Consider the following 24,516-nt stretch of genomic DNA (forward strand, 5'->3'; position numbering starts at 1 on the left):
CTGCGTGGATGACGGGCATGATTCATTGTCATTATTTTTCTGGTCTGCCTATCCATTGCTTTTAGTTCTGCTTGAGTCCAGTCCACTATTCCAGCTGTGTACCTAATGACTGGGATTGCCCAGGTGTTGATTGCCTTTATGGTATTTCCTCCATTGAGTTTGGATTTTAAGATCTTCTTCACTCTCTTGATGTATTCACCTCTAATCTTTTTTTTGACTTCAGTGTGCTTGATGTTGTCAGCTTGAAGGATACCCAAGTATTTGTAGTACTCTTCCTCATCCAGACTCTTAATGTTATTTTCGTGGGACATCTTGATTCCTTCAGTTTTCACTACTTTTCCTTGTTTGATAGTAAGTGTGGCACATTTGTCCAAGCCAAACTGCATTACAATATCTTGGCTATATATACGGACAGTGTTGAGCAGCGATTCTATTTCAGATGATGTTTTTCCATACAGCTTCAGATCATCCATATAAAGGAGGTGTGATAGTCTGGCAGATGTTTTTGATGTTTGATAGCCATGTCCTGAGTTATTCAGTATTGTTGACAGAGGAAACAGTGCAATAACAAATATTATTATTATTATTATTATTATTACTACTACTATTATTACCTTATGAAGCACAGGGAGCTCAACTGCCACCTAACGGTTTAAACCAGGGGTCCTCAAACATGGCCACTTTAAGACTTGTGGATTTCTGGCTGGGGAATTCTGGGAGTTGAAGTCCACAAGTCTTAAAGTGGCCAAGTTTGAGGACCTCTGGTCTAAACGGAAGAAACCAGAAGCCCAGACCTATCTTCAGAGGGCCTGGCGTTCTGATCATAAAGTGACCGCCACCAAGTGGCCGTGACTAGTTTCTTCAGGCTATATATAACACTCCTAGCTCTCAATCAGCAGAACAGCTCAAAAAAGAAAGCGGAACCTGCTGCGTAAAATAGGATCTTGCAAACAAGCTTACGGAAGACTTTTATAAACAGCGATGAGAAAATAGATTGCTGGGGGTGGGGGGAGGAGAGGGGAAACACGATCCTGGGAGAAGACTAATTGCCAGACTGTCTGTGTTGGTAATGGAGGAGTGGAACCTTTTTTGGTAGCAGCGATCATAAAAATGCAATTCATCTTTTTTTTAGAGTAATAATTTCCTTTTCCCCTCAAAAGGAATGCAAACAACATAGGAAGCCACAAGGCCCTGGTCCTGCTATTGGGAGGAATGAGGCAATGGACCAGGAGGGATAGGAGATTACGGCCTCCTTTGAAGCTCTGCCAAGCCCCAGGCCCGAAAGAGGAACCTCCGTGCCTCACTTTAACATTTCAGAGAGACTTTAGAAGCTGTTTTGGCTCTTCTCAAGATTCCAAGGTAGGACGGGGTCCTTGTTGCTCTCTGAGCTTGCTTGTTTTCTTGCAGTTGTTTCACTACCTAATCTAGGTAACATCATCAGTGCTCCGAGGTAGCTTTTAAAATGTTCAAGAAAGAAAAGGGCCACATCCTCTGTGTAATCTGATGGATTTTGCAAAGCATGATGGGGATTTTTACACAGGCTGAGAATTTGGGGGTTGTAATCCCAAACTATCTAGGGCAGGGGTAGGCAACCTTGGCTCTTTTATGACTCGTGGACTTCAACTCCCAGAATTCCTGAGCCAGCAATGGCTCAGCTTGGAAACCTCTCCCTTTCCCCTCAGCATGGCTGGCTCAGGAATTCTGGGAGTTGAAGTCCACAAGTCATAAAAGAGCCAAGGTTGCCTACCCATGATTTAGGGGCACCAAGCAGAAAGCATTAATATTATTATTTTACTTTTTGTTATTCTGTAAGCCGCCTAGAGCAACCTGTGGGTCAGGACCCCTTTTGGGGTCGAAGGACCATTTCATGGGGATCACCAAACAACGCAATCCGCCATTTTTTCCCCTTTTCTTCAGCTGTGCTACTCCCTTTTATTCTATTGGCTTTTGAAAGCCAATAGAATAGACTCTCTTGAATAGAGTCCAATTCTATTGGCTTTCAAAAGCCAATAGGAATTGTCCAGGCTGTCTCTGCCCTGCTGAGCCCGCCAAAAGTCCCATTCTGCAAACGGTGCTGCACCAATTGAGTAGTCCTTGACTTACGACCAGTTGAGTAGTTCTCGACTTACAACCGGTTGGGGGTCGCGGCATTAAAAAGGTTGAGAACCACTGGCCTAGAGTCATTGCAACAGTTAGATGGGTAGCATATACATTTAATAAATAAAATAAACTTTGTTGGAGAGATGGCCACTGGCTTTTGGCACTGATGGCCAAGAACAATGACAAAACCAGCAGCTCTGCCTTTTGGCTATCTCTGACCCCCTGTGTTTTGCCCTTACAATTAATTGGTTGCCCTTTCCCAGAGTTCTGGTGGCCAATTCTGGCTTTTTATCTGTAGCATCTGTAGCTGATTTGGGCAAACTGCTCGCATAAGCCAGATAATGTCATATGGAGCCCTCGGAGAGCCTTAGGTCATTAGTTGCCTATTGCCTGAGATGAATCCTGGTCAACCATCTAAAAACAAAATTGGGTCCCTTAAGTGCAAAATCTGCCCATCATCAGAAAAGAGAAAAAAACTGCCTAGAGCAGGAGTGTCAAACTCAATTTCACTGAGGGCCGCATCAGCATTGCGGTTGCCCTGGGGGGGGGCGGGGGTGTGTGGCCAGAGTGGGTGCAGCCTAATGGGTGGGCGTGGATGGAGTGGGTGTGGTCTACTGGGTGGGTGTGGCCAGTTCTACATCATTCGCGTCAAGGGTGCCTATGGGGTGTCTGGGCAGGAGTGGGACAGATTTGAGGGTCTCTGGCAGAAGGGGGTGGAGCTGGGGCAAGTACCAAGGCATGGTCCACTAGGGCAAGTGCCAAGATGGCCACCATGTACATTGGCTCCCGGCTGGCCTAGGCCAGGGCAAAGGAGCGGGGCCGTTCTCTCACTGTTTCCAGGATGGCTTCGCAGGCCACATGAAACCATTTTGCGGGCCACATCCGACCCTGGGCCTTGTGTTTGACATGTCTGGCCTAGATAAATCATGGAAAGCATCCTAAATGCCCAGAGTTGCTGGGTATCATGATGCATATAAATGTGAAGAGGCAAAGGCAATACGATAGGAATAGGTGCCTTGGGTGCAATCCCAAAACATCTGGAGCACCCCTTAAACATCATTGGCATTGACAAAATCATCAGCTAATTGTTAAAGGCAGATTTACTCATATAACAGTTTACACCTTGTGAGAATATCTTTAATACCATCAAATATCAACATCTGCCTACCCCAGGTCCTTGGAAAGGACTTGATAGGTGGACAAAGATGCCAAACCTAGTCTAAACATCTGGCTTGCTGTGCAAGGAATCATCATGATAATAACGTGCCACATGCCTGCAAGACAAACCTTCTAAGAAGACCACCCAGTTTGGTTTTCGAATGAAAGTACGCATGAGTATGTCTAAGCTGGAGGGGTTCAAGACATGAAGGAGGGGGACTTCATTCTGAGAAGTTGTTCATTGCTCATGAATTTGGGCTCTGAGGACATAAATTTGGCTAAGCCTTCAGTGACTTTTCTGATGTTTCAAATAAAGCAAATCCAGCCCTCCAGTGCTTTTGGTACATGCCTTTTATTTGTGACAGCCAAGGAAAGGTGTGTGATCAAATGTATCACAAAACCAGTAGTAGAAAGATGCACTAATTAATATAATTGTACGGAATTCAATGCACTTACTACAAATTTGTCATAAACTAATCATTGTATAGGAAATGTATCCTGACTAACTGACTGCAGAGAAACTTAACGCAATTCACCCACTGAGCTGCTCTAGGCATGCAAAGGCCCCTTTCTCTTCCAGGGAATTTTTTTTTCCCTCCAGGGTTGAATGCAGGCAATTCTGGCCCTGCAGAAGGCAGTTGTGCATATTGTTGGCTGGCTGAGCTGACTGAATTACAGTTCTTGTTTGACTGTTTGCCAACTACTGTATCTTGCAAAACATTAAGAAGCTAGGCAGGCTGATGCTGCAGGCCAACCTTTGCTGCAACTGTATTTAAGTGTTATGCTTTTGCGCAGTCAGAAATCCCAAGAACTTCATCATTTCTAAGAGTAGAACATTTTTGTAGAAATAACTCACTGGCTTTTTTTTTATTTCTGGAGAGCATCCAAAAGGTCAAAATCGTTAAAGGAGGTGTCCAGAGGCTCTGGATCTCTTTTAGGCTTCCAGGGTGTTCCAGGACACTTTGGTGGTTCTGGTAGATCTGGCAGGTGATCTAAGAAAGTGGGGGAATCTGTAGAGGTGCTGTGTGTTGGGGAGACATCAAGAAACCCAACCTTTTCTTCATGGAGGCCTCTGCCGTTAACCTCCTGTTCCACCAAAGGTTTTGAAGTGGGCAGCTGATCTGGAGTTTGAACAGGTGGTAAAACTGTAACTTCTTCAGAAGAACTCTCTGTTGGCTTTTTATGCCCATGTTTGCGGCCCTTTTTGTGTCCATGGGCATGGCCAAAGCCCCGCCTGTTTTTGTGAATGTGGTGTCCCCTCGGATCAGGATGGAATTCCTCCGCAACACTTGGTCCTTCGATTGGAATAGTGGCCCCGACTCTACTTCGGAAAGGGGTGAAACCTGGAGGTACCCTGGCGATTAACTGAAATATCGTTCAGTTATTGGGAATTTTCCAAACAATGCATTTATTGAAATGCACTTAGCACATTTTATTCCACATTCCTACTTTAGCGAAGCACTAATATACTGTCATGTTATATTTATTTATTTATTTGTGAGACTTATATATCGCTTTAAGTGCAAGCACTCTCTAAGCGGTGTACACCAGTAAGCAATGTATATATATATTTACATTGCCCCCAACAATCTGGGTCCTCATTTTACCTACCCCGGAAGGATGGAAGGCGGAGTCAACCTTGAGCCGGTGAGATTTGAACCGCTGACCTGCTGAACACAGTCAGCTAAAGTGGCCTGCAGTACTGCACTCTAACTGCTGCGCCACCTCGGCTCATGTTAGCCAATTCTCCCCATTGTACAGGAGGCAGAAAACTAAAACCATCCCAAAGAAAAAGAAGTGCAAGGAAGCGAAGTGGTTGCCCGGTGAGGCTTGACAAATAGCAGAGGAAAGAAGGAAAATGAGGGAGAAAGGGAAAGACATACCCAACTGGATGCAGATTTCCAGAGAATAGCAAGGAGAGAGAAGCAGGCCTTCTTAAATGAACAATGCAAAGAAATAGAGCAGTGGTTCTCAACCTTTCTAATGCCACGACCCCATAATACAGTTCCCCGTGTTGTGGTGACCCCCAACCACTTATACATCACTGGGTGCCAGGGGCGTGGCCAAAGAAAAGGGGGAAAAATGGCGGACAGCCTTGTTTGGCGACCCCCGTGAAATGGTTGTTCGACCCCAAATGGGGTCCCGACCCACAGGTTGAGAACCACTGAAATAGAGCAAAACAACAGAATGGGAAAGACTAGAGATCTTTTCAAGGAAATTGAATATATCAAAGGAATGTTTCATGCAGAAGGGGATGACAAAGGACAAAAATGTTAGAGACCTAACAGAAGCAGAGGAGGTTAAGAAGAAGTGGCAAGACTATGACAGAAGAAGAATACAAGGAAGATCTCAAATGTCCCTGATAATTATGAAGGTGTAATTGCTGACCTCAAGCCAGACATCCTGGAACGCAAAATCCAGAGGGCCTTAGGAAACATTACCAACAACAAAGATAGCAAAGGTGACGGTATTTCAGCTGAGCTATTTACAATCCTAAAAAATGATGCGGTTAAAGTGCTGCGCTCAATGTGCCAGCAAATTTGGAAAACTCAACAATGGCTTCAGTTTACGTTCCAATCCGAAAGAACGGAATGCCAAAGAATGTTCAAACTACTGTACAATTGTGCTTATTTAACATGTTAGTAAGGTGATGCTCAAAATCTTATAAGCTAGGTAGGCTTCAACGGTATGTGAACCGAGAAATACCAGAGGTACAAGCTGGTTTTCGAAGAGGTAGAGGAACTAGAAATCGAATTGCCAATGTTTGCTGGATTATGGAGAAAATAAGGGGGTTCCAGAAAAACATCTACTTCGGTTTCATTAACTACGCTAAAGCCTTTGTGTGGATCACCACAAACTGTGGCAAGTTTTTAAAGAACCAGACCACCTTACCTGTCTCCTGAGAAAACCGTATGCAGGGCAAGAAACAACACAATTGTACATGGAACAATGGATTGCTTCAAAATAAATTAATACAGGTAGTCCTTGACTTACAACAGTTCATTTAGTGACCGTTCAAAATTACAATGGCACTGAAAAAAGTGACTTATGACCGTTTTCCAGTTATGACCTTTGCAGCATCCCCCTGGTCACGTGATCAAAATTTAGATGCTCGGCAACTGGTTCATATTTATGACGGTTGCAGTGTCCCAAGGTTATGTGATCCCCTTTTGCGACCTTCTGACAAGCAAAATCAATGGGGAAGCCAGATTCTCTTAACAACCAGGTTACTAACTTATCAACTGCAGTGACTCACTTAACCACTGAGGCAAGAAAGGTCATAAAATGGGACAAAACTCACTTAATAAATATCTCACTTATCAACATACATTTTGGCCCAATTGTTATAAGTTAAGGACCACCTACAGATTTGAATACCTCTTGAATTCCGTTCCCTTTGCAGTTCACTTGAGATGAGATGAACGACTCCCAGGGTCTCACAAGAGTTGAGCCTCTGCAGAACAACCGCTCCTGTCACCCAAAAAAAAAAAAAAAAAAAAAAAAAAAACCAGAAGGGAAAACACTCATCTCTTGTTGAATATTGGCATAAAAACAATCTACGATGTAGAATAATTATATTTTGAGTGTTTTGGGAAAATGTTCACTTTTCCAAAAGGTGACAACATTTTTATTTGTTTTCTGAATATTTTTGACTTTTAGCTATGATTCCTTTTGGTACTGTCCATGGGGTTTTCATGGCAAAGATACTGGAGTGGGTTGCCATTTCCTTCTTCAGTGGGTCACATTTTGTCAGAACTTTTTGCTATGACCTGTCCGTCTTGGGTGGCCCTGCACGGCATAGCTCATAGCTTCACTGAGTTACGCAAGCCCCTTCGCCATGATAAGGCAGTCCCCTGGTTCAAACTGGTCAGTCCTAGAGGAGATCAACCCCGACTGCTCTTTAGAAGGCCAGATCCTGAAGTTGAAACTCAAGTAATTTGGCCACCTAATGAGAAGAAAGGACTCACTGGAGAAGGGCCTAATGCTGGGTAAGATGGAGGGCAAGGGAAGAAGGGGACGACAGAGAATGAGATGGCTGGATGGAGTCACTGAAGCAGTAGGCGTGAGCTTAAATGGACTCCAGAAGATGGGAGAGGGCAGGAAGACCTGGAGGAACGTTGTCCATGGGGTCGCAATCGGTCGGACATGACTTCACAACTAAACAACAACAACAACATCTATGATTTGGGGAAGAGCGATTCATTCAAAAAGTTAAGTCAGGGAATATAAATTAATGCAATAAAATCATGACTTATTATTCCTGCATCACTTTGTATCTGGATCTCTGTGTGTCTATATGTGAGTGTGCACTTAGAAAACCATTCTCAATGAGGGGATGTACAAATGGGTTGGGAGTTTCCAGCTGACACAGCAGCCATTTGGGGAAAATTGATTTGTGGAACTCTACTTCATCTAATTATATCCCAATGCTTTCTTCTTACTACGTTTCCTAGTAACAAATTATAGTATTTTAATAAACTAAAAAAAATGGTTAGTAAACCCAAAAACTGGACTTGTTGGGTGAATGAGACCATCCTATTAACCGTATGGTTTGTTTGGGCAGAGCAGTTTTATTAAGTTGTGTTTAAGGTTTAGAGTTTGAGTAGACATACTATAGGATTGTTCTATCAGAAAGATTCTTGCAAGGCTTAATATGCATCTATGAGGAATTGCGTCATTTCTCACCAACTTTATGTTTCAAGAACCAGCTTTAAAATTAACTCTTGTTCCCTTAAGTAAAATATTCCTCTTGAACTAATCCCAGGCTCTTCCCAAAGTTGCTTTTTCAAAAGGCAACTGGACTTTCAGTTCTCAACAACCGAAGAAGCTTCTTTGATGAGAAGCGAAATGTCTTCAAGAAAAACCAAGAAAGTCCAAGGTGAAAAAGCACTTTGGGGACAACCATGACCTAGATGACTGAGAATCTCCATAGACCAGTGATGGCAAACCTTTTAGAGACTGAGTGCCCCAAAACTGTCCTGCCTCGCCCCCCCGCTCCGCTCCACTCCGCTCCGCCCCAGCCCACTGCCTCCGCTCTGCCTACCCACAGGGCCACCCACTGCCTCCACGGCCCGCCACAGATCACCCAGGCGGCCTAGTAGCGCCCTGGCGGTCATGCCCTCCACCCGCACCATCATCTGCACGTGATGGTGTGCGAGAGTGGAGTCTTGTCCCTGCTGCCCTGCTGCCATGTCCTTGGTTGCACTGCTGTGTGCGGGCCGCGCCTGGGGGCGACTCTAGAGTGGGGCTGCTGTTGAGGGGGCTGCAGGGATAGGCCGGGCTGGGGTGATGGCTCACGTGCCCACAGAGAGGGTTCCGAGTACCGCCTTTGGCACCCGTGCCATAGGTTCACCATCACTGCTATAGACTTAATTCCAGTGCCTTACACCATCTTCAGCAGCAGTACAATCTTCATTTAGCTTCTCCACTTCACTCTTGGAGCAATTTGTTTTCTGAATTATCATGTCAAATCGATATTTTGTCCCAGCCACAAGCTGAAATTCAAGGAGAAAAATGTTTAGCAACTGTATTGAGACTGGATGCTGAATAGCATAAACCCACGAAGAACAAAAAAACTTGGCTTGCTGTCTGGTTAGCTCATTTTAGATTCAATGGCCCCAAGGACCCATTCCTTCTCTAGGAGTCTAATAAAAACAAGAAAGTGAAACGGGCAAGGAAAGATGGTGCTCCCTTAGAGCAGTGGTTCTCAACCTTTCTAATGCCGCGACCCCATAATACAGTTCCCCATGTTGTGGTGACCCCCAACCACTTATACATCACCAGGTGACAGGGGCGTGGCCAAAGAAAAGGGGAAAAAAATGGCGGACAGCCTTGTTTGGCGACCCCCGTGAAATGGTCCTTCGACCCCAAATGGGGTCCCGACCCACAGGTTGAGAACCACTGCCATAGAGGCATATAAGAAGCTGCCATGGATCATGTCAAACAATTGACCTATCATGCCCAGAATACTTGATGTTGCCTGGTAGGATACTCCAAGGTTTGTGTCAGGAATTTCCTAGCCCTTAACTCAGACATGTCAAACACAAGGCCCGGGGGCTGGATGTGGCCCGCGAAGTGGTTTCATGTGGCCTGCGAAGCCATCCTGGAAACAGTGAGGGAATGGCCCCCCGCTGCCTTGGCCCTGGCCCAGGCCCGCCGGGACCAATGTACAATTTTGTGGTGGCCATCTATGCTGAAACTCAGTCAGTCTTAGCTCCATAAGCCCCCCCCCCCCCCGCATGACCTGAGAGGAACAGTGAGGCTCCTCCAGTGGACCATGCCTTGGCACTTGCCCTGGTCCCACCCCCTTCTCCCAGAGACCCTCAGATCTATCCCACTCCTGCCCAGGCCCCCACAGGCACCCTTGACGCAAATGATGTAGAGCTGGCCACACCCACTCAGTAGCCACACCCACTCCATCCATGCCCACCCAGTAGGCTGCACCCACCCTGGCCACACCCACTCTGCCCCTTGAGGGCAACCGCAATGCTGATGTGGCCCTCAATGAAATTGAGTTTGACACCCCTGCCTTAACTGGAAAGGTCAAAGACTCAAGCTGAGATTCTCTGTCCACAGATATGTGTGTTGTTAGAATCATGTTCCTGAGGCATAGAGTTTCTGCTGCCTAATGGCCTCTCCTAGCTTGCAGTCTCCAAACACTTAAACATCACAGGTAGTCCTTGACTTACAACAGTTCATTTAGTGATTGTTCAAAGTTACGACGACACTGACAAAAAGTGACTGATGACTCTTTTCATACATACGACCATTGCAGCATCCCCATGGTCACATGATCAAAACTCAGATGCTTTGGCAACTGACTCATATTTATGAAGGTTGCGGTGTCCCAGGGTCAGCTCTTGTGACCTTCTGACATGCAAAGTCAACGGAGAAGCTAGATTCACTTTGCAACAAGTTACTAATTTAACAACCGCAGTGGTTCGCTTAACGACTGTGGTTAGAAAGATTGTAAAAATGGGGCAAAACTCACTTCACAATTGTCTTGTTAACTGAAATTTGGGGCTCAGTTGTGTTCGTAGGTCAAGGACTATCTGTATCTGCAAGACATCTAGTTAGGAAAGTTTAAGATGTAAAAATCCTGGTCTTTCACTATACAATTTGTTGAAGGCCAGCAGAGCTGGGAAATCTCAGAGGTGACTGTCTTAGTCCAAACCAGACTTTTTAAAAAATCCAAATTGCAGTAGAGTACTACGTACAGGCAGAGTTCAAAACTGTTTGTAATTTTGATTGCTTCTACAGCTTTTAGAACAGTGTTAAGTATTTCAGAATAGCCTCCAAAGGCTCCTTCTGTTCTGGGTTTTCAGTTGCAGTGGGCACGGGGCAGCCTCTGTACTTATGAGCAGGAGGCTTAGCTTTCTCCTGTTAAATTTATAAGTGCAGCGGTGACACTTATATATACACTTAAATCTACAACCTGTATTTATGTTGGTTTTTGTAATGGAAATAATGAACAAACTTTATTTATTTGTCATCTATCAATAGAGAGGTTTTCAATTGGGAAAGGATTCAGGTTCAAACTATGTTTTCTTAGCGAAGTTGCGATAATAGTAGTAGCAGTGATAAAATCCAAACCTGTTTTGTGACTTCTCCTATTGCTACAATTTTGAAATGAAAGTCACTGTTGTTTTTTGCGTTAAATGATTCTATAGCAGCTTGTAGCGGCTCCTTCAGTTCTTGGCTGTCCTTTGCAATCGGGACTACGCAACCAAAACATGCATCAACGGGAGGCTCCACTTTTTCTTCAACTGTTGAAAATATATAGATAAAATTACAAGTTTATATCGGATTATTGTGAAAAGGAAAGATTACAAGAATATCAGCCTACATCTATGTTATTTTTTTGTAAGGTAATATTAAACATATTTTCCCCTTGCAAAAAATGCATGAATGCAAATTGCTCTGTAGCAGTTTGGAATTTACTGTGAGTAAAGGGTTATTATCTATGGTTTCATCATGGCCACCAATTTCTGCATATAAAAGGAATGCTTTATTCCACTCTACTAGACTGTACAACCTGTTTTCCTTGTTCCCTTGTGGTAGGAGGGGGCTTCGTGGTATCTGAAGCAGAACAGCCAGATTCAGTCATAGTTTTGTTCCATACAGTATTAACCTTGTGAATTCTAAAGCTTCCTCCTTCTGCTATGTATTCAAGTTGGACAGTGATTAATATACATGTATGTAGGTCTATACATATTTTGTATATAGTATGTTTAAATGTGTGTTATGTATGTGTACACTTTGAGAGCAAGCAACTAAATTTCATTTTTAATGTGTGTCATTGTACCCACAGTAAAAAATGACAATAAAGTCTATCTGTCTGTCTGTCTGTCTGTCCTGTCTGTCTGTCTGTCTGTCTGTCTGTCTGTCTGTCTGTCTGTCTGTCTGTCTGTCTATCTATCTATCTATCTATCTATCTATCTATCTATCTATCTATCTATCTATCTATCTATCTGTCTAATGCCTATTACTAAAAATGGTGCACAGCATTGCCCTTGAGCCAACAAAAGTGCTGAAGCCACGCAGTTCTTTCAAGAACCACTGAAAATTGGTGAAAACAGGTTGTATGTCAAAAACAGGTGGCATCAGCACTTCATTGGCTTGAGCAAGGAGAACACTGTCTGCCATTTCTGGTAATAGACAGCTCATTCATATCTACGAGTCATCCGTAAGTCAAACATTGTTAACCCGGGGACAGGCTGTAAGAAAGTAATTCTAGAAGCCATATTAACGTGATGCTTTTGTTTTTGGATGGCCAATCATTGTTTGCGATGGTGCTGAATATCTGTAGCTGGGTGGAGGATGAAGGTGGAGGTTCATTCTTTGAACTTGTGAGTTGATTTCTGAATGTTTCATTGCCAGGCTAGGTAACATCTTCAGCTGAGGTTAGGAGACCTGGTAATAAAATGTTTGGAAATCAACCCACAAGTTCAGAGAGTGAACCTCCACCCTCAATCTTTATTTCTCTAAATCCAGAGCTACAAGTCGCATCGACCCCTCTACTTTGTCTGGTTAGCTGTGGCTGATGGGCTCTGCCCATTCCCTGCAGAGGAGGATGATTATAGGAACTGTTGTTCAGCAACTTTATCAGGGCTTTCACATATATATAGTAGAACAGGGCTTTTCAACCTTTTCACCCATTGTACCACTTTTAGGATATGGCAATATCCAAGTACCACCAGTCACCTAGCAAGGTGTCAAAAACTTGATGACCAAAAAAAAAAAAAAAGGAAAAAAGTGATAAAGTACAGGTAGTCCTCGACTTAACAACAGTTTGCTTAGTGTCTGTTCGAAGTTACAATGGCACTGAAAAAAGTGCCCCCCAAGCCACAGCCGAGCAAGACACCTATCTGCCCACCTGGCGGTGCTCTTCCTCCTGTCCAAGGTTTTCATTGTTGTGAGCATTTCTGTTGAGGATTGGCAGCGGGGGTGGAGTGGGGGGTCTCTGGTTTTTATTCCCCCCATCTGCTGAGTGGTTGCAACAGGTTTTGGTTACTTCACATGACCCTGGGACACTGTGACCGTCATAAATATGAATCAGTTGCCAAGCATCTGAATGTAAACCACAAGACCCTGGAGAGGTTGCAACATTCCAGCTGATCGGTGCTTCTTCTGGGCTCAGCAGATGAGCCAGGATCAGTGCTGCTTTCCAGCTGATTGGTGCTTCTTCAGGGCTCAGGGCTTCTTCAGGGTCAGTGCTGAGCTCTGGCTGGATCCTGGCGCTAATCCTGGCGCTTCCACTGAGCCCTGACAGCCCCGAAGAAGTGCCGAACAGCTGGAAAACGGCACTGATCCTGGCGCTTCCGCTGAGCCCTGACACCCTGCAGCTCCAGCTATCTCTCGCTCAGGCTTGTGCAGTGCTGCCACTGGTTCAGCTCATTCCCCTCCCCCGCTACCACTTTTCTAGGATGGTTGCATACCACCTGCCAGGTGCCAATGTACCACAGGTGGTACCCATACCACTGGTTGAAAAGCCCTGTAGTAGAAGACCCTACAGAACTGAATGCATGCAATATGAATTTGTCATCATCGTGATGTACCAAGCAATACTGAATCAAGGAAGCAGCGGGTACAGAATAACAGTTACAAACCTTGCACTTTGCAATCCTGTTCTGCATGGGCCAGTGTGTTTGTATTGTCAACGTGGGCAGTAACTGTACAGGAACCTTCTCGCTGGAAGGAGACAAAAACGAGAAGACTGAACCATGCTTTTATCAGGCAGCTCCTTTGTCTCACTCAGGGTGATTTTTCCAGATGGCATCCCCGTGGGTATGACTGGCACAAAGTACAAGCTCACACAAAGAATACACATTCCCTATTCCAGATACCATGCATCCACAGAAAAGAGCCTTTTTGCCACATGCACACGCTCTCAGATTATCTTGGCCTCTGCAGGATATGGGGAAAAGCTTTCATCCTTTCAAATCTTGAGGCAGAGCTCAGACAGAAGCCTAAAACTGATGCTGGGAAAACCAGAGATCAAGAAGGTCTTTCCAGGGGTCTGATTAACCTTTAGAATTTCCAGGAATATTTCTCTCCCCAAATCCCTGCAATTTTGTCCCCTGCGCTCTGTGGCCCTGCCCATCTCCTGCTGTCTCCAGCTGACCTTCGTGGTCTCCTTGCTTGTCCAACCTGGCTCCTTGCGAGGCAGTTGTTAGCTGTGCAAAGTCGTCTAATTGAGATTATGTGTGATGGTTTCATCATGAGACCTCTAGAAGAAAGCCATGCATAGCCAGCAGCTGCCACGTGAAGGGCCAGGCTGGGAGGTCTTGTCAGCAGTGAGAAGAGAGTGCACAGAGGGGCAATGGCTGCAGAATGCAGAATGGCCGCAGCTGCGGTCTAACACTGGGTTATTGGGCTGGCATGATTTGGTCTTCATGCTTCACTGCTGGGCTTGGAGCAGCTGGGTTTTCATGCTTCACTGGGGCAACTGGGACTTTGTGCTTGCTGCTGAGTTGGAGTGTTTAGGGCTTTGAGCTGTGCTGCACTGCTGGGCTGGGGTGGATGAGGCTTTGTGCTGTACTGCTGAGGCTTGTGCGCCCTCGTGTGTCCAGCAGCAGCTACTGCAATCCAAGTTCTCTTTTGAGTTCCTGTTGGCTTCCCCATTGCCTTTGTTGTTGCAAGATGAAAGGAAGTTGTAAGAAACTCATAGCTTAATCATTTGCGATTCTTGCTTAATGACAGCAATGAGGACTGTTGTTAACCAACAGTGTTCTGGACCACGTAGGTCTGCATGTTAGAATATGTGGCATTTATTGGGTTAAGTGCTGTCTCCTTAAGAGATGGCTTATGGATAAGGTAGTTTTAGCTAGTCAGCTATATCATGTTAGTAGGTCAGTGGGAGGAGTTTCTAAAGGGCATTGCAGGATTTCCTGGACATGAGCCAGTTTGGAATGTCTTTATCTAAGAGAAAGCATGGGGTCATCGCATGTCTCCGATAGCTCTAATCCACGTTATAGAAGTGGTATGGAGGAAGCATTAATTTCTCACCGCTATAGGAATGAACAGATGTGTAATATCCAGAAGCAACCACCATAAATGCAAGTATCTCTGAATAAATATATATCTGTTTTGCAATCATTCTTATTGAGTTTATCTGTCTGACCCAGTTTTATAAAGCATCTTAACTCTGGGTCAGAACAAACAGCAATGAGGACTGTTGGTTACTGTTGTTAATCAAGAACTACCTTTGTGTATAGGTAACATTTAAAATTAAGCAAGGATGGTTGTACTGTATTTCTTTCTTTTTTTTTAACAAACTGATTTTTTTTTATCTTACTAATCCTAACAAGGCCCATACTGCTGACACTGATCTAACTCAAAGAAAGTGCTGGCCACTCCAGCCACATCCTTTACACTATCTAGTTAGGAGAAGGAATTATTGAAAGAGTTTTCTTTCTTTCTTTGTTTGTTTATTTGTGTGCATACACATACACACCCATATACATATATGCATGGACATATGGATACATTTGTTTCTTTCAATTGCCAGTAGGAGGATGCCAGGTGAAGTACCTTTACAAATGAGATGGAGCAGTTACTGGTAAGTTCCAAATGAGTCTGGCAGGAATATGTGTGTGCAAAAATATTACACTGTTGCTATTGCTCCTAGGAGCATGATAAAAACGAAGTTCACTTACACCTTCAGGAAGGTGTCTACATGCTGGACTCAGATCTGGAAATTCATTCTTGGAACAATTTGTTTCTTTCACTGAATATTCCAAACGGTAATTCCATCCATTAACCACCTGCAAGAAATTTAAGAGAAGTTGCATGGAATAAGTGGTACCTTGGTGCTCAATTGCTTTGAAACTCATCAAATTTGGAACTCAACACATTTTGATGAGAAAATTTGGTCCTGGTACTTGTCATTTATTTGGTACTCAACAGGGAAGCTACAGGTAGTCGGTGTCGGTTGCCTCATGACTCACTACCCTTTCCACCCGAAAGAAAAGGTGACATGTTAGTCACACAGTAGCTCTTGTCCTGTGCACGTCCACTTGTGATATTATCTAAGCTTTTGTTGTCATTTTGGATATTTTTCTGCTTTTTTCCCCTCATCAGTACGAGTAAATTGTTTATTTTATTTAATCTAAGTATTTATTCATTTATTTCTCATGTAATGATATACAACCTTATCTTTTTAGATATTGTCTTAAAAATGCGCATTATCTTTGGAAACACATTAAAGCTATTTACATTATTTCTTATGGGAAAAATGTGCTTGATATTCCTTGTTTTTGGCATTAATTGCACCTCCCAGAATCAATTAATGTCAAGTACTGTGGTATCACTGTAGTTTAAATAAAACTGCACAGACACTGCGTTTTATTAACATTCGACAGGGCTGTGTGGTTTAGTTTAACAAATGAAGGTTTCAAAAACATACACAAGGGAAGGTTATTCCACATTCTATATTTTCATATTTTAACTATAAATCTATCCAAATCACCTAATTCTGTAAAGTTGAGATAGGTAATTATAGGAACATATGCAAACCTGACGTGTAACTTTGTTTATTTCTCCAATTTCGTATAAGGCAAAGTGTTGACTCTGATTGTTAAATTGCTGTATGGTGAATCTCACAATAGGAAGCACTTCCAAGCTCTTAGGGTCTATGGGATGCCAGCAACCCAGACATTTAGCAAGGGATCGCTCTACATTCTCCTGTCCTGAAAGCAAGCCAATGATAAATTAGAAAAAGCAAAACAAAAGTAAAGAAATTAAAAGTGGAAATTACTGCAGCGCTCAGTATGCAAACAGGTAAAGGTTAGCGATTAAAAGGAATGAAAGGAATAAAAGAGTGGTTTAGGAAAGGAAAAATGACATGGGGCAATTCATCTTAGAGAAATTAATGGTAGAGAAAAAAGTATACTGTTCCTTGCCTTTTAAACACTGGAGTTTATTACATCTAAACTTTGCACACATGGTTGTTTACACATACATTTAAATAAAAGTGAGATCTAGACTCAGCCTTCAAGCAGTTCTCCCTTTATTCTTTGTTAGCAATCTAAAAATGTATATGTAAATAATGTCACAGTTGGCAACTGCTGCCTGTGTGGATGGCTCTGGATTGAGCTGATACAGGCAAAAGAAAAAAGAAAAAGAAAGAAGATTTCTTTCTCCCATATTTGGGCCGACAGGGTGCATCAAGAAACACTCAAGGTAAATCTCCTCCCCCTGTCTCTTCCATATATGCATGGTTAAGGGAAGCAAGGCTAAATCAGTTAATACCATGGAGATTACGGCCGAAGCGTTGATTGGTTGGTTGACGAGATCCATGAGTCGGGCGCAAGCAGCGTTTCATCCATAAATAGTTTCTCCCATCGACCTGTATAAACCCTGACGATGTTGGCAGTGGCCAACGAAAGCTTGGTTTTTATTTAATTAAAACTTTTACAGTTTTTAATCTTTCCTGGTGATCACGTCTGTTTGTTGTTCAATATATATATGGCCTATTTGGAACTGGGCCACATGAGAGGCGGGCTAGTGGAAGCATGTGCATGCATGCATGCAGTTCCTCTCATGTGAGCAGTGCACCAAAGGCTTCTTTCTTGCATGAGTGGAGTTGCAGTCCTATGCAGACTGGTCTGCCACTTGCGTGGCCTGGTTCCCCTCTCCCCTCCCCCTCAGCCAAGCCGCCAAGCCACCTGAGTATGAAGAAGCACAAGATTGCACCCCTCTTCTCCATGCCAAAAGCTTTTGCAGATGGATGAAAGGCTTCACGGCAGCGATCTTGCGCTGCTTCAGGCCTTCCATCCTTTTGCAAAAGCTTTTGGTGCAAAAAAGCACCAAAGGACTGGGAAAGGTGGCCCGGCTCGGGGGTGTGTGTGTGTGTGTGTGAGATGGGAACTCACATGGCCCACTTCACCTCTCCCTCCCCCACCTGGGCTGCCACACTGCAAAGGTTGGGGACCGCTGGGCTACAGAAGGAAACTCCAGAAACCAGATAACTGTATACGTTGTGAGGATCTAAGTGAGAGTGAGATGGGAGATTTTTGACCTGCTATGCTTTAAATGTTGCTGCAAAATTTACCTTTTTCCATATTTTAGTATCTGGTTCAACTTGTTCAAATTCAGGACAGCCATGTATCAACTATGCTGTAGAATTAATAGTGATTAAATCTCTAATGAAGTTGGAAAGGGGTGCGTGGAGAAATTGTCCTGGTTGTCCTCGTTTTTGTCCAAGTGCAAAGAGAAATTTTTCCATAGGCAGAGGAACTAGAGGTGCATTTCTTGTCGTTTTGAATTTTAACTTTGGAAACACAATATCTTGGTCACTGCATGCTGCTGACAACTAGGTGTCACCATTACATTGTGGACATGTTTTAAACCAAGAAATAGTGTTTATTTATTTTTTTTAAAAAACTGCCTTTTTATTTTAAAAAGTTTAGTTCAGTGATGTCTCTTAATAATGTGAGATGCATCTGCACAGCCATTTTACACAGGGCTTGCTGGAGAAGGACTAACTTTTGTGACTAACATATATTACAAATCCTTATAACTGATAGATGTTGAACTTTTTACACTAAACTTGTGAGAACTGTACTGCCATCTCTGTAGAATTCTATTTTTCATATACAATTACAAAGTGGGTATGAGATAAGGCCCATCCTATCAGTATGTTTTCCTTTGGGGTGTGCGGTGTCACTAGCAGCTGTTCCTGTTTTTAGCTGTTTTTCTCTTTTAACATGCAGCTTCCCTGTACCTTGTACTGAAAGATTGACTATCATTAAATATCTTAAATAAATGCCATTTTATTTGATTCTTACAACACTAGGAGAAAGGTCAAATGGAAGCTTGGAAAGCATATCAGGGGGCAGTTTCATTAAGGTACGTAATAGATCTTGGTTCATTATAGTTTGTCACAGTCAGCCTAATGCTCAGATTCAGCACTTAACGAGTTATTATTAGATTTTTAAATTTATTTATTTATTTGTTTGTTTTATTACATTTATACGCAACACATCTCATTGTCGGAGATTTTTATAAGTAACTCAAGTTGGCAAACATACCTAATACTCCTTTCTCCTCCTATTTTCCCTACAACAGCCCTGTGAGGTGGGTTTCATTTCATTTCATTTCATTTTTAAAATTTATATGCCGCCCAATCCCAAGGGACTCAGGGCGGCGTACAAAATTAAAACAATAATCTAACAATAAAACAATAAAATAAATACATTCATACAGCGTGTCCCATCATATCCCCCCCCCGGGATATCAGCCCCAGGCCTGCCGGAACAGGAGAGTTTTAATGGCTTTCTTAAAGGCTGGCAGGGTGGGAGTAGTTCGAACCTCGTTGGGAAGTTGATTCCACCAGGTCGGAGCCACCACAGAAAAGGCCCTTCCCCGAGGGCCCGCCAGCCGACATTGTCTGGCCGACGGGACCTGAAGGAGGCCCAATCTATGGGACCTCACCGGTCTCTGGGAACTGTGCGGCAGTATGCGGTCCTGTAAGTTGAGCTGATAAAGTTGAGCTGATAGAGAGTGACTAGCAGAAAATTACCCAGCTGGCTTTTATGCCTAAAGTTGACTAGAACTCACAGTCTCCTGGTTTATAGGGCAGCACTTTAACCACTACACCAACTAGTTCATCACCAGGTATGGCCATAATCAGTCAGGATTTATATCTGATTGGGGATTATAGTGTTGTAAGTCAGCACCCACCCCCCCCCCCCAGAGAAGGAAATATTTTGAGGAATATTAAAAAAGGCAGAATATTATACTTCCCCAAAGGAATAAAAGAGAAAAGTCTTAGACAGAAACCAGCTTCCAGTCTCCTTCCCTCAAGCAGGCCAGCTTTTAGAAATGCAGATTTGGGGCCACCTACTCATAAGCAAAATGCCTTCAGCCACAGCCCCAGAGAACGTTTGAGATGATGGGGTTAGAAAAACAAAGACTACAGGACAGGAACATGACCTTTAGGACATAATAGGATTAACCCACCACCATTAGGAATACCAAAAGAGCACATTCAAGCTCAGGTCAAAGTACATGGCACAGGAACAGGAACAACTTCAAATACAAAGGTATAAAAAGCCCACCTATCCCAACTCCATTTTGTCAGCTACCCCACATGCTGTTGGTTCTGTTCTTCAATAAACAGAACCTTCTTTCCAAACAGCCTCCATTTTATTTGTTCCCGGCTTGGACTTAACTGATGATTTTTCTTTCAATAATAGGTTTCTCCACATAATCTACCCCCTCAATCTACCTGTCACTGAAGATGTGTCCACATAACAGAGATCCCATCTTGCTAGAAGAAGCTGAAACCAGTCCAAGGTGATCTAGCAGGAAAAAGCTTTTCCATAAGAAAAGACCACATCTTGTCTGGTAGAAGAACTATGAAACTTTATGGTTGGCAGAATGACTACACAGCTCTCTTTCTTTTTTCTTTTTTTATTTGGTCAGTGACCTTAGTGCAGCCAAAATACAATTTTCCACAAAGTTGATATGTCCATTAGAAAGCAGAACATGTGTGTGTGTGTGTGGAAAGTGAGGGAGTTGTGACTGGAAATCTCATTTCTTTTTCACCCATCTCCATTAGTCAAAGTTTTGGAGAAAAAGTTTAAAAATTTAACTGTGATAAGCAAGAGTGTGTATTTGGAGCAGAACATCTAGCACAACCTAGTTTCTTTTTATTGTTCTTTAAGGGTATTTGGATTGATTTAAGATGAGAAATGGAGTATGACATTGAAGGGCAAGGCATTCACTGTACTCTCCAAAATCCCTCATCATTAAAATAGAACTGATTTTTCCCCTGGGGATTTTATGGAGTTAAATAAATATCTTATGTAGTAATTTTTGGAGAAAAATAAAGGGCTGAATGGTTTAAAAGCCTTAATTTTAAATCATTCAGTCCTTTATCAATCCAAAATTCCCAGACATTTTTTCCCCCTGCACATTCTATTTCAACAATACACATTTCCTTATTTGGCAACTGAGCAATCCACTAAATGTAGTTTGGCCTGTGAGGTACTGAATTACACAATGGAAAATGAAGGTCAACTTACTCTGGTATCAACCTTTCCTGATTTTTTTTCCTCCCTCACTAGTATTGGCTTAAATCTGGCCACTGATTCTTTTTTCTCCATTATCATCAAGAGCAGGGTAGAAAAATGGAGATTTTTTTGAATGCTAACTTAAAAGTTACTCACCTGGGCTAATTTTGCAATTCTGTGAAACGGAAGAAAAATCTTGCGACTCAGTATCAATATCAGCTGTACAGTTTCCATAATGCTGTGAGAGAAGCAAAAAGAGACATCAATTGAGTTCTTATGTGTTAAGTGGGATATCACAATTACCTATCAGGAGTTTGTAAATCCACTTTCCACTGTTAAGAAACAGAACTGATCACATTTCATAGATTTTTGATATTGTTGAATAAACAATCAATGGGTTGTTAGTGAGATCTTTGCTGCCTGTACTTAAATACAGGTAGTCCTCAACTTATGACCACAATTGAGCCCCAAATTTATGTTGTTAAGTGAGATATTTGTTGTGAATTTTGCTCCATTTATGACCTTTCTTGCCTCAGTTGTTAAGTGAATCACTACAGTTGATAAGTTAGTAATCCGGTTGTTAAGTGAATTTGGCTTTCCCCGTTGATTTTGCCTGTAAGAAGGTCGCAAAAGATGATCACATGATCTTGGGACACTGCAACTGTCATAACTATGAGTCAGTTGCCAGGCATCTGAATTTTGATCACATGATCATGAGGAACCTAGAAAGGTCATAAATATAAAAAATGGTCATGTCATTTTTTTAATGCAGTTGTAACTTTAACCGGCCGAGGACTACTTATATTGGAGATAAGATCCTACATTTTTTATAATGTGTGATGGAGCACAGGCAGACAGATCTTTGGGGAGACAAATAAAGCATTATATTTTCTCAGTTGGGTAGATGGTAATCTTCATTTGTTATCGTATCATTTGGCTGTGCCTAGTGGAATAAACTGATAGAGATAGATAGATAGATAGATAGATAGATAGATAGATAGATAGATAGATAGATAGACAGACAGACAGACAGACAGACAGACAGACAGATACATAGATACATAGATAGAATTTAAATAAAAAAAGCTCCTAATGTAATTCTAACTCAATAACTCAATTTCTGCCCAAATCTGTTAAAAATCTCTTTTCCTTCTATTGGCTTTTAAGGGTCAGGTGATGACACCAACTGGGCACAGAAGGCAGGGATATTTTTTAATGGGCCAACTGGTCCCCACTACAGTCATGCATGTAGACTCAATAGTCACATGACAATATAGGCCAAAGGGGCAGCTTTAAGGCATGTGGGCTTCAACCCCCAGAATTCCTCAGCTAGCCTATTGGCTAGAGAATTCTGAGAGTTGAAGTCCATATGTCTTAAAACTGCCAAGAAATCCACCGAAAACTGTAGTACCCTTCCTTGAGGCTGGTGCCAAAATGCAGTTTTTCCACAAATCTGTTTTAATGGCATCTTTTGCCTGGTTGCATATGGTGATCCTGGCAGCCCTGTAATGTATACCTCTCTCTGTCTTCTTGCTCTCCCCTATAAAACTCTTTCTGCCACGTTTAAGGAGGAAGAATGAATACTTACTCCTTCTGAGAGCCCTAAAAGATCACAGTTTTGCCAAGGCTCATCTGCATCAATTGGACACGCAGTTTCTCTTACTTGATAGATGACATGGAACTTTTTTCCAGGACCTGCCTGAAAAGAGAACGTACATGAGTGCTGTTGCAATTTCATTTATGTATTTAATAAGCTGATATGGCTGCCCATCTTGAACACATGATTCTGGGTGGCTAACAATGAAAACAACATAGGAATAAAGTGAAACACAACCAATGATTAAAAATATAAATAACATAATTTATCCCAAAGTTGTAATCTTATTTTGATAGCCAATCCTCCAATGTTCTTCTGTGTTTCTACAGCATGTAATGGTCCAAAGAACCTCAAAGAAATAGTTAAAGTATCAATACAGGTAGTCCTCAGCTTGCAACTGTTTGTTTAGCAACTGTTCGACGTTACAATGGCGCTGAAGAAAGTGACTTCCAACTGATCCTCATACTTATGACTGTCACAGCCTCACCACAGTTCTGTGATCAAAATCTGGGTGTTTGGCAACCAGCATGTACTGTATTTAGAACAGTCCAGCATCTTGGGGTGATTTGATCACCATTTTTAATCTTCCCAGCCAAGTCAATGGGAGAAGCTAGTTTTGCTTAATGACTGCAGTGATTTGCTTAGCCATGGCAAAAAAAGTTGTGAAATTGGATATGACTGTTCTTAACAACCACCTTGCTTAGCGATGGATATTCCTGGTCTCAAATGTGGTTATAAGTTGAGGAATACCTGCAATAGGTTTTGTATAGAGCTGGACAACACTTTGGATTCAGAGAAGGAAAGTTGCTTTCCTAGGACTGTGCAAGCAACCTCCCCTTGCTGCCACATGATCACAAAAAAAGACCCATTTGATTTAGGAAGTTTCCAACAATGGCTCTATTTGTGCAGCCACAAAGTCTCAGGACTTCTGCCCCTTGGAATCCAAGCAACCCCTCATTCCCTAAATATTATAATAGAGTATATCTGTAGGGCGGGGACTTGATGGCTCACCTGAGTGCCTTGAAATGGGGCAAGCTCCCATTATTTGCCCCAGCTCCTGCCCATCTAGCAGTTGGAAAGCATGCAAAATGTGAGTAGATCAATAGTTACCACTTCGGTGGGAAAGGTAACAGCATTTTGTGTTTCGTCCCATGCTCTGAGTTGCAGGATATTGTCATGCTGGCCACATGACCGTGGAAAGGTTTTCAGACAACGCTGGCTCTCTTGGCTAAGAAATAAAGATGAGTACCACGCCCTAGAGTTGGATACAACTGGACAGGGAAATCTTTAGCTTTATATCTGTAGAATCCTAAATTAAGAAATTGTTCTTCAGCTTTAATTAAGGAAACCTTCATTGGGAGTGACCATTCTTCCATACAAAAGTTTCCTAAACAACGCCAGCAAAATTAATTTAGTGCTAGCTCTTTTACTGATCTGCTGTTTTTTTGTCAGTGTAGAAATGTTTTATTTTTACAACTCTCATGCAGGTAGAAGTGCTACAGTCCAAACAGAAGTTTACACCTTAACTGCTGCTTTAGAGACAAAAATGCATGCTGGCTCGGGAATTCTGGGACTCCAGATCCAACCTCTTAAAGTTGTCAAGGTTGAGAAATCTGGATAGACTCATCTTAAAGCTAAATAACTTTGGAGTTATCACACTAGTTTCAAGAATTTAGAACTTTATTGGAATCAAAATTCTTGCAGGTGTCTGCTGTGCTGCAAAACAGTCCTTTCAATTCAAGAGTCTTATGAAGGCAAATCAAGTTGAAATCTAAAGCAAACTTTCAGTAAATGTGTAACGGATCAAATATTTAACCTCTGTAAACACTGTCTGATTTTTGCTCGGACAGCATTAAAGTGGGAAAGAAATAGAATAAAGAAGAATAAAGTATAATAATAATAATAATGATGAAAAATCACAAAAAGCAAAAATCATGTGTCTGCATAATCTCTGAAAGAAAGCTGTGTTAGCCAAAAGCTGTATTAACAGTACGTGAATGACTTAATGCATATTTAGAAACATTGTATAAAAGTAAAAACTGCCTTCATTGTATTCCCATGAGAAATGGACCTAACGTGTGAGAAACTATCTGAATGTTACACAAAAGTAGATTCCATATACAATTTAAGATTCCATCTATG

General features: G+C 42.5%; 1 protein-coding gene and 1 long non-coding RNA gene across 5 annotated transcripts in view; one reads left to right on the top strand and one right to left on the bottom strand.

Annotated features, from left to right (window-relative positions):
• KNG1 (kininogen 1) overlaps positions 1–24,516 on the bottom strand; it is a 42,917-nt gene that overhangs the window by 11,555 nt on the left and 6,846 nt on the right. The window contains exons 2-10 of one of the 3 annotated variants that reach the window (XM_039321858.1): positions 22,366–22,476; positions 20,934–21,015; positions 16,276–16,448; positions 15,417–15,524; positions 13,368–13,449; positions 10,852–11,024; positions 8,646–8,753; positions 6,625–6,729; positions 3,592–4,623 (exon numbers count right to left, since the gene is read on the bottom strand). In XM_039321858.1, the coding sequence (XP_039177792.1) occupies positions 4,126–4,623; positions 6,625–6,729; positions 8,646–8,753; positions 10,852–11,024; positions 13,368–13,449; positions 15,417–15,524; positions 16,276–16,448; positions 20,934–21,015; positions 22,366–22,476 (1,440 nt within the window). In that variant the 3' untranslated portion in view covers positions 3,592–4,125. Of the gene's footprint in view, positions 1–3,591; positions 4,624–6,624; positions 6,730–8,645; positions 8,754–10,851; positions 11,025–13,367; positions 13,450–15,416; positions 15,525–16,275; positions 16,449–20,933; positions 21,016–22,365; positions 22,477–24,516 lie in introns of those variants that run through there. The other 2 variants (XM_039321859.1, XM_039321860.1) reach the window with 2 other exon arrangements.
• On the top strand, positions 1,019–20,927 carry LOC120298286. Of its 2 annotated transcripts, none has more exons than XR_005554028.1 (4): positions 1,019–1,359; positions 15,269–15,319; positions 18,557–18,609; positions 19,959–20,927. It is a non-coding gene; the product is annotated as an uncharacterized LOC120298286 (long non-coding RNA). The 2 variants fall into 2 exon arrangements; XR_005554027.1 differs by lacking the exon at positions 1,019–1,359 and adding an exon at positions 10,990–11,126.

The sequence above is a fragment of the Crotalus tigris genome, unplaced genomic scaffold (genome assembly GCF_016545835.1).
Source record: "Crotalus tigris isolate CLP2741 ecotype Arizona unplaced genomic scaffold, ASM1654583v1 scf7180000023829.5930981, whole genome shotgun sequence".
NCBI lineage: Eukaryota > Metazoa > Chordata > Lepidosauria > Squamata > Viperidae > Crotalus > Crotalus tigris.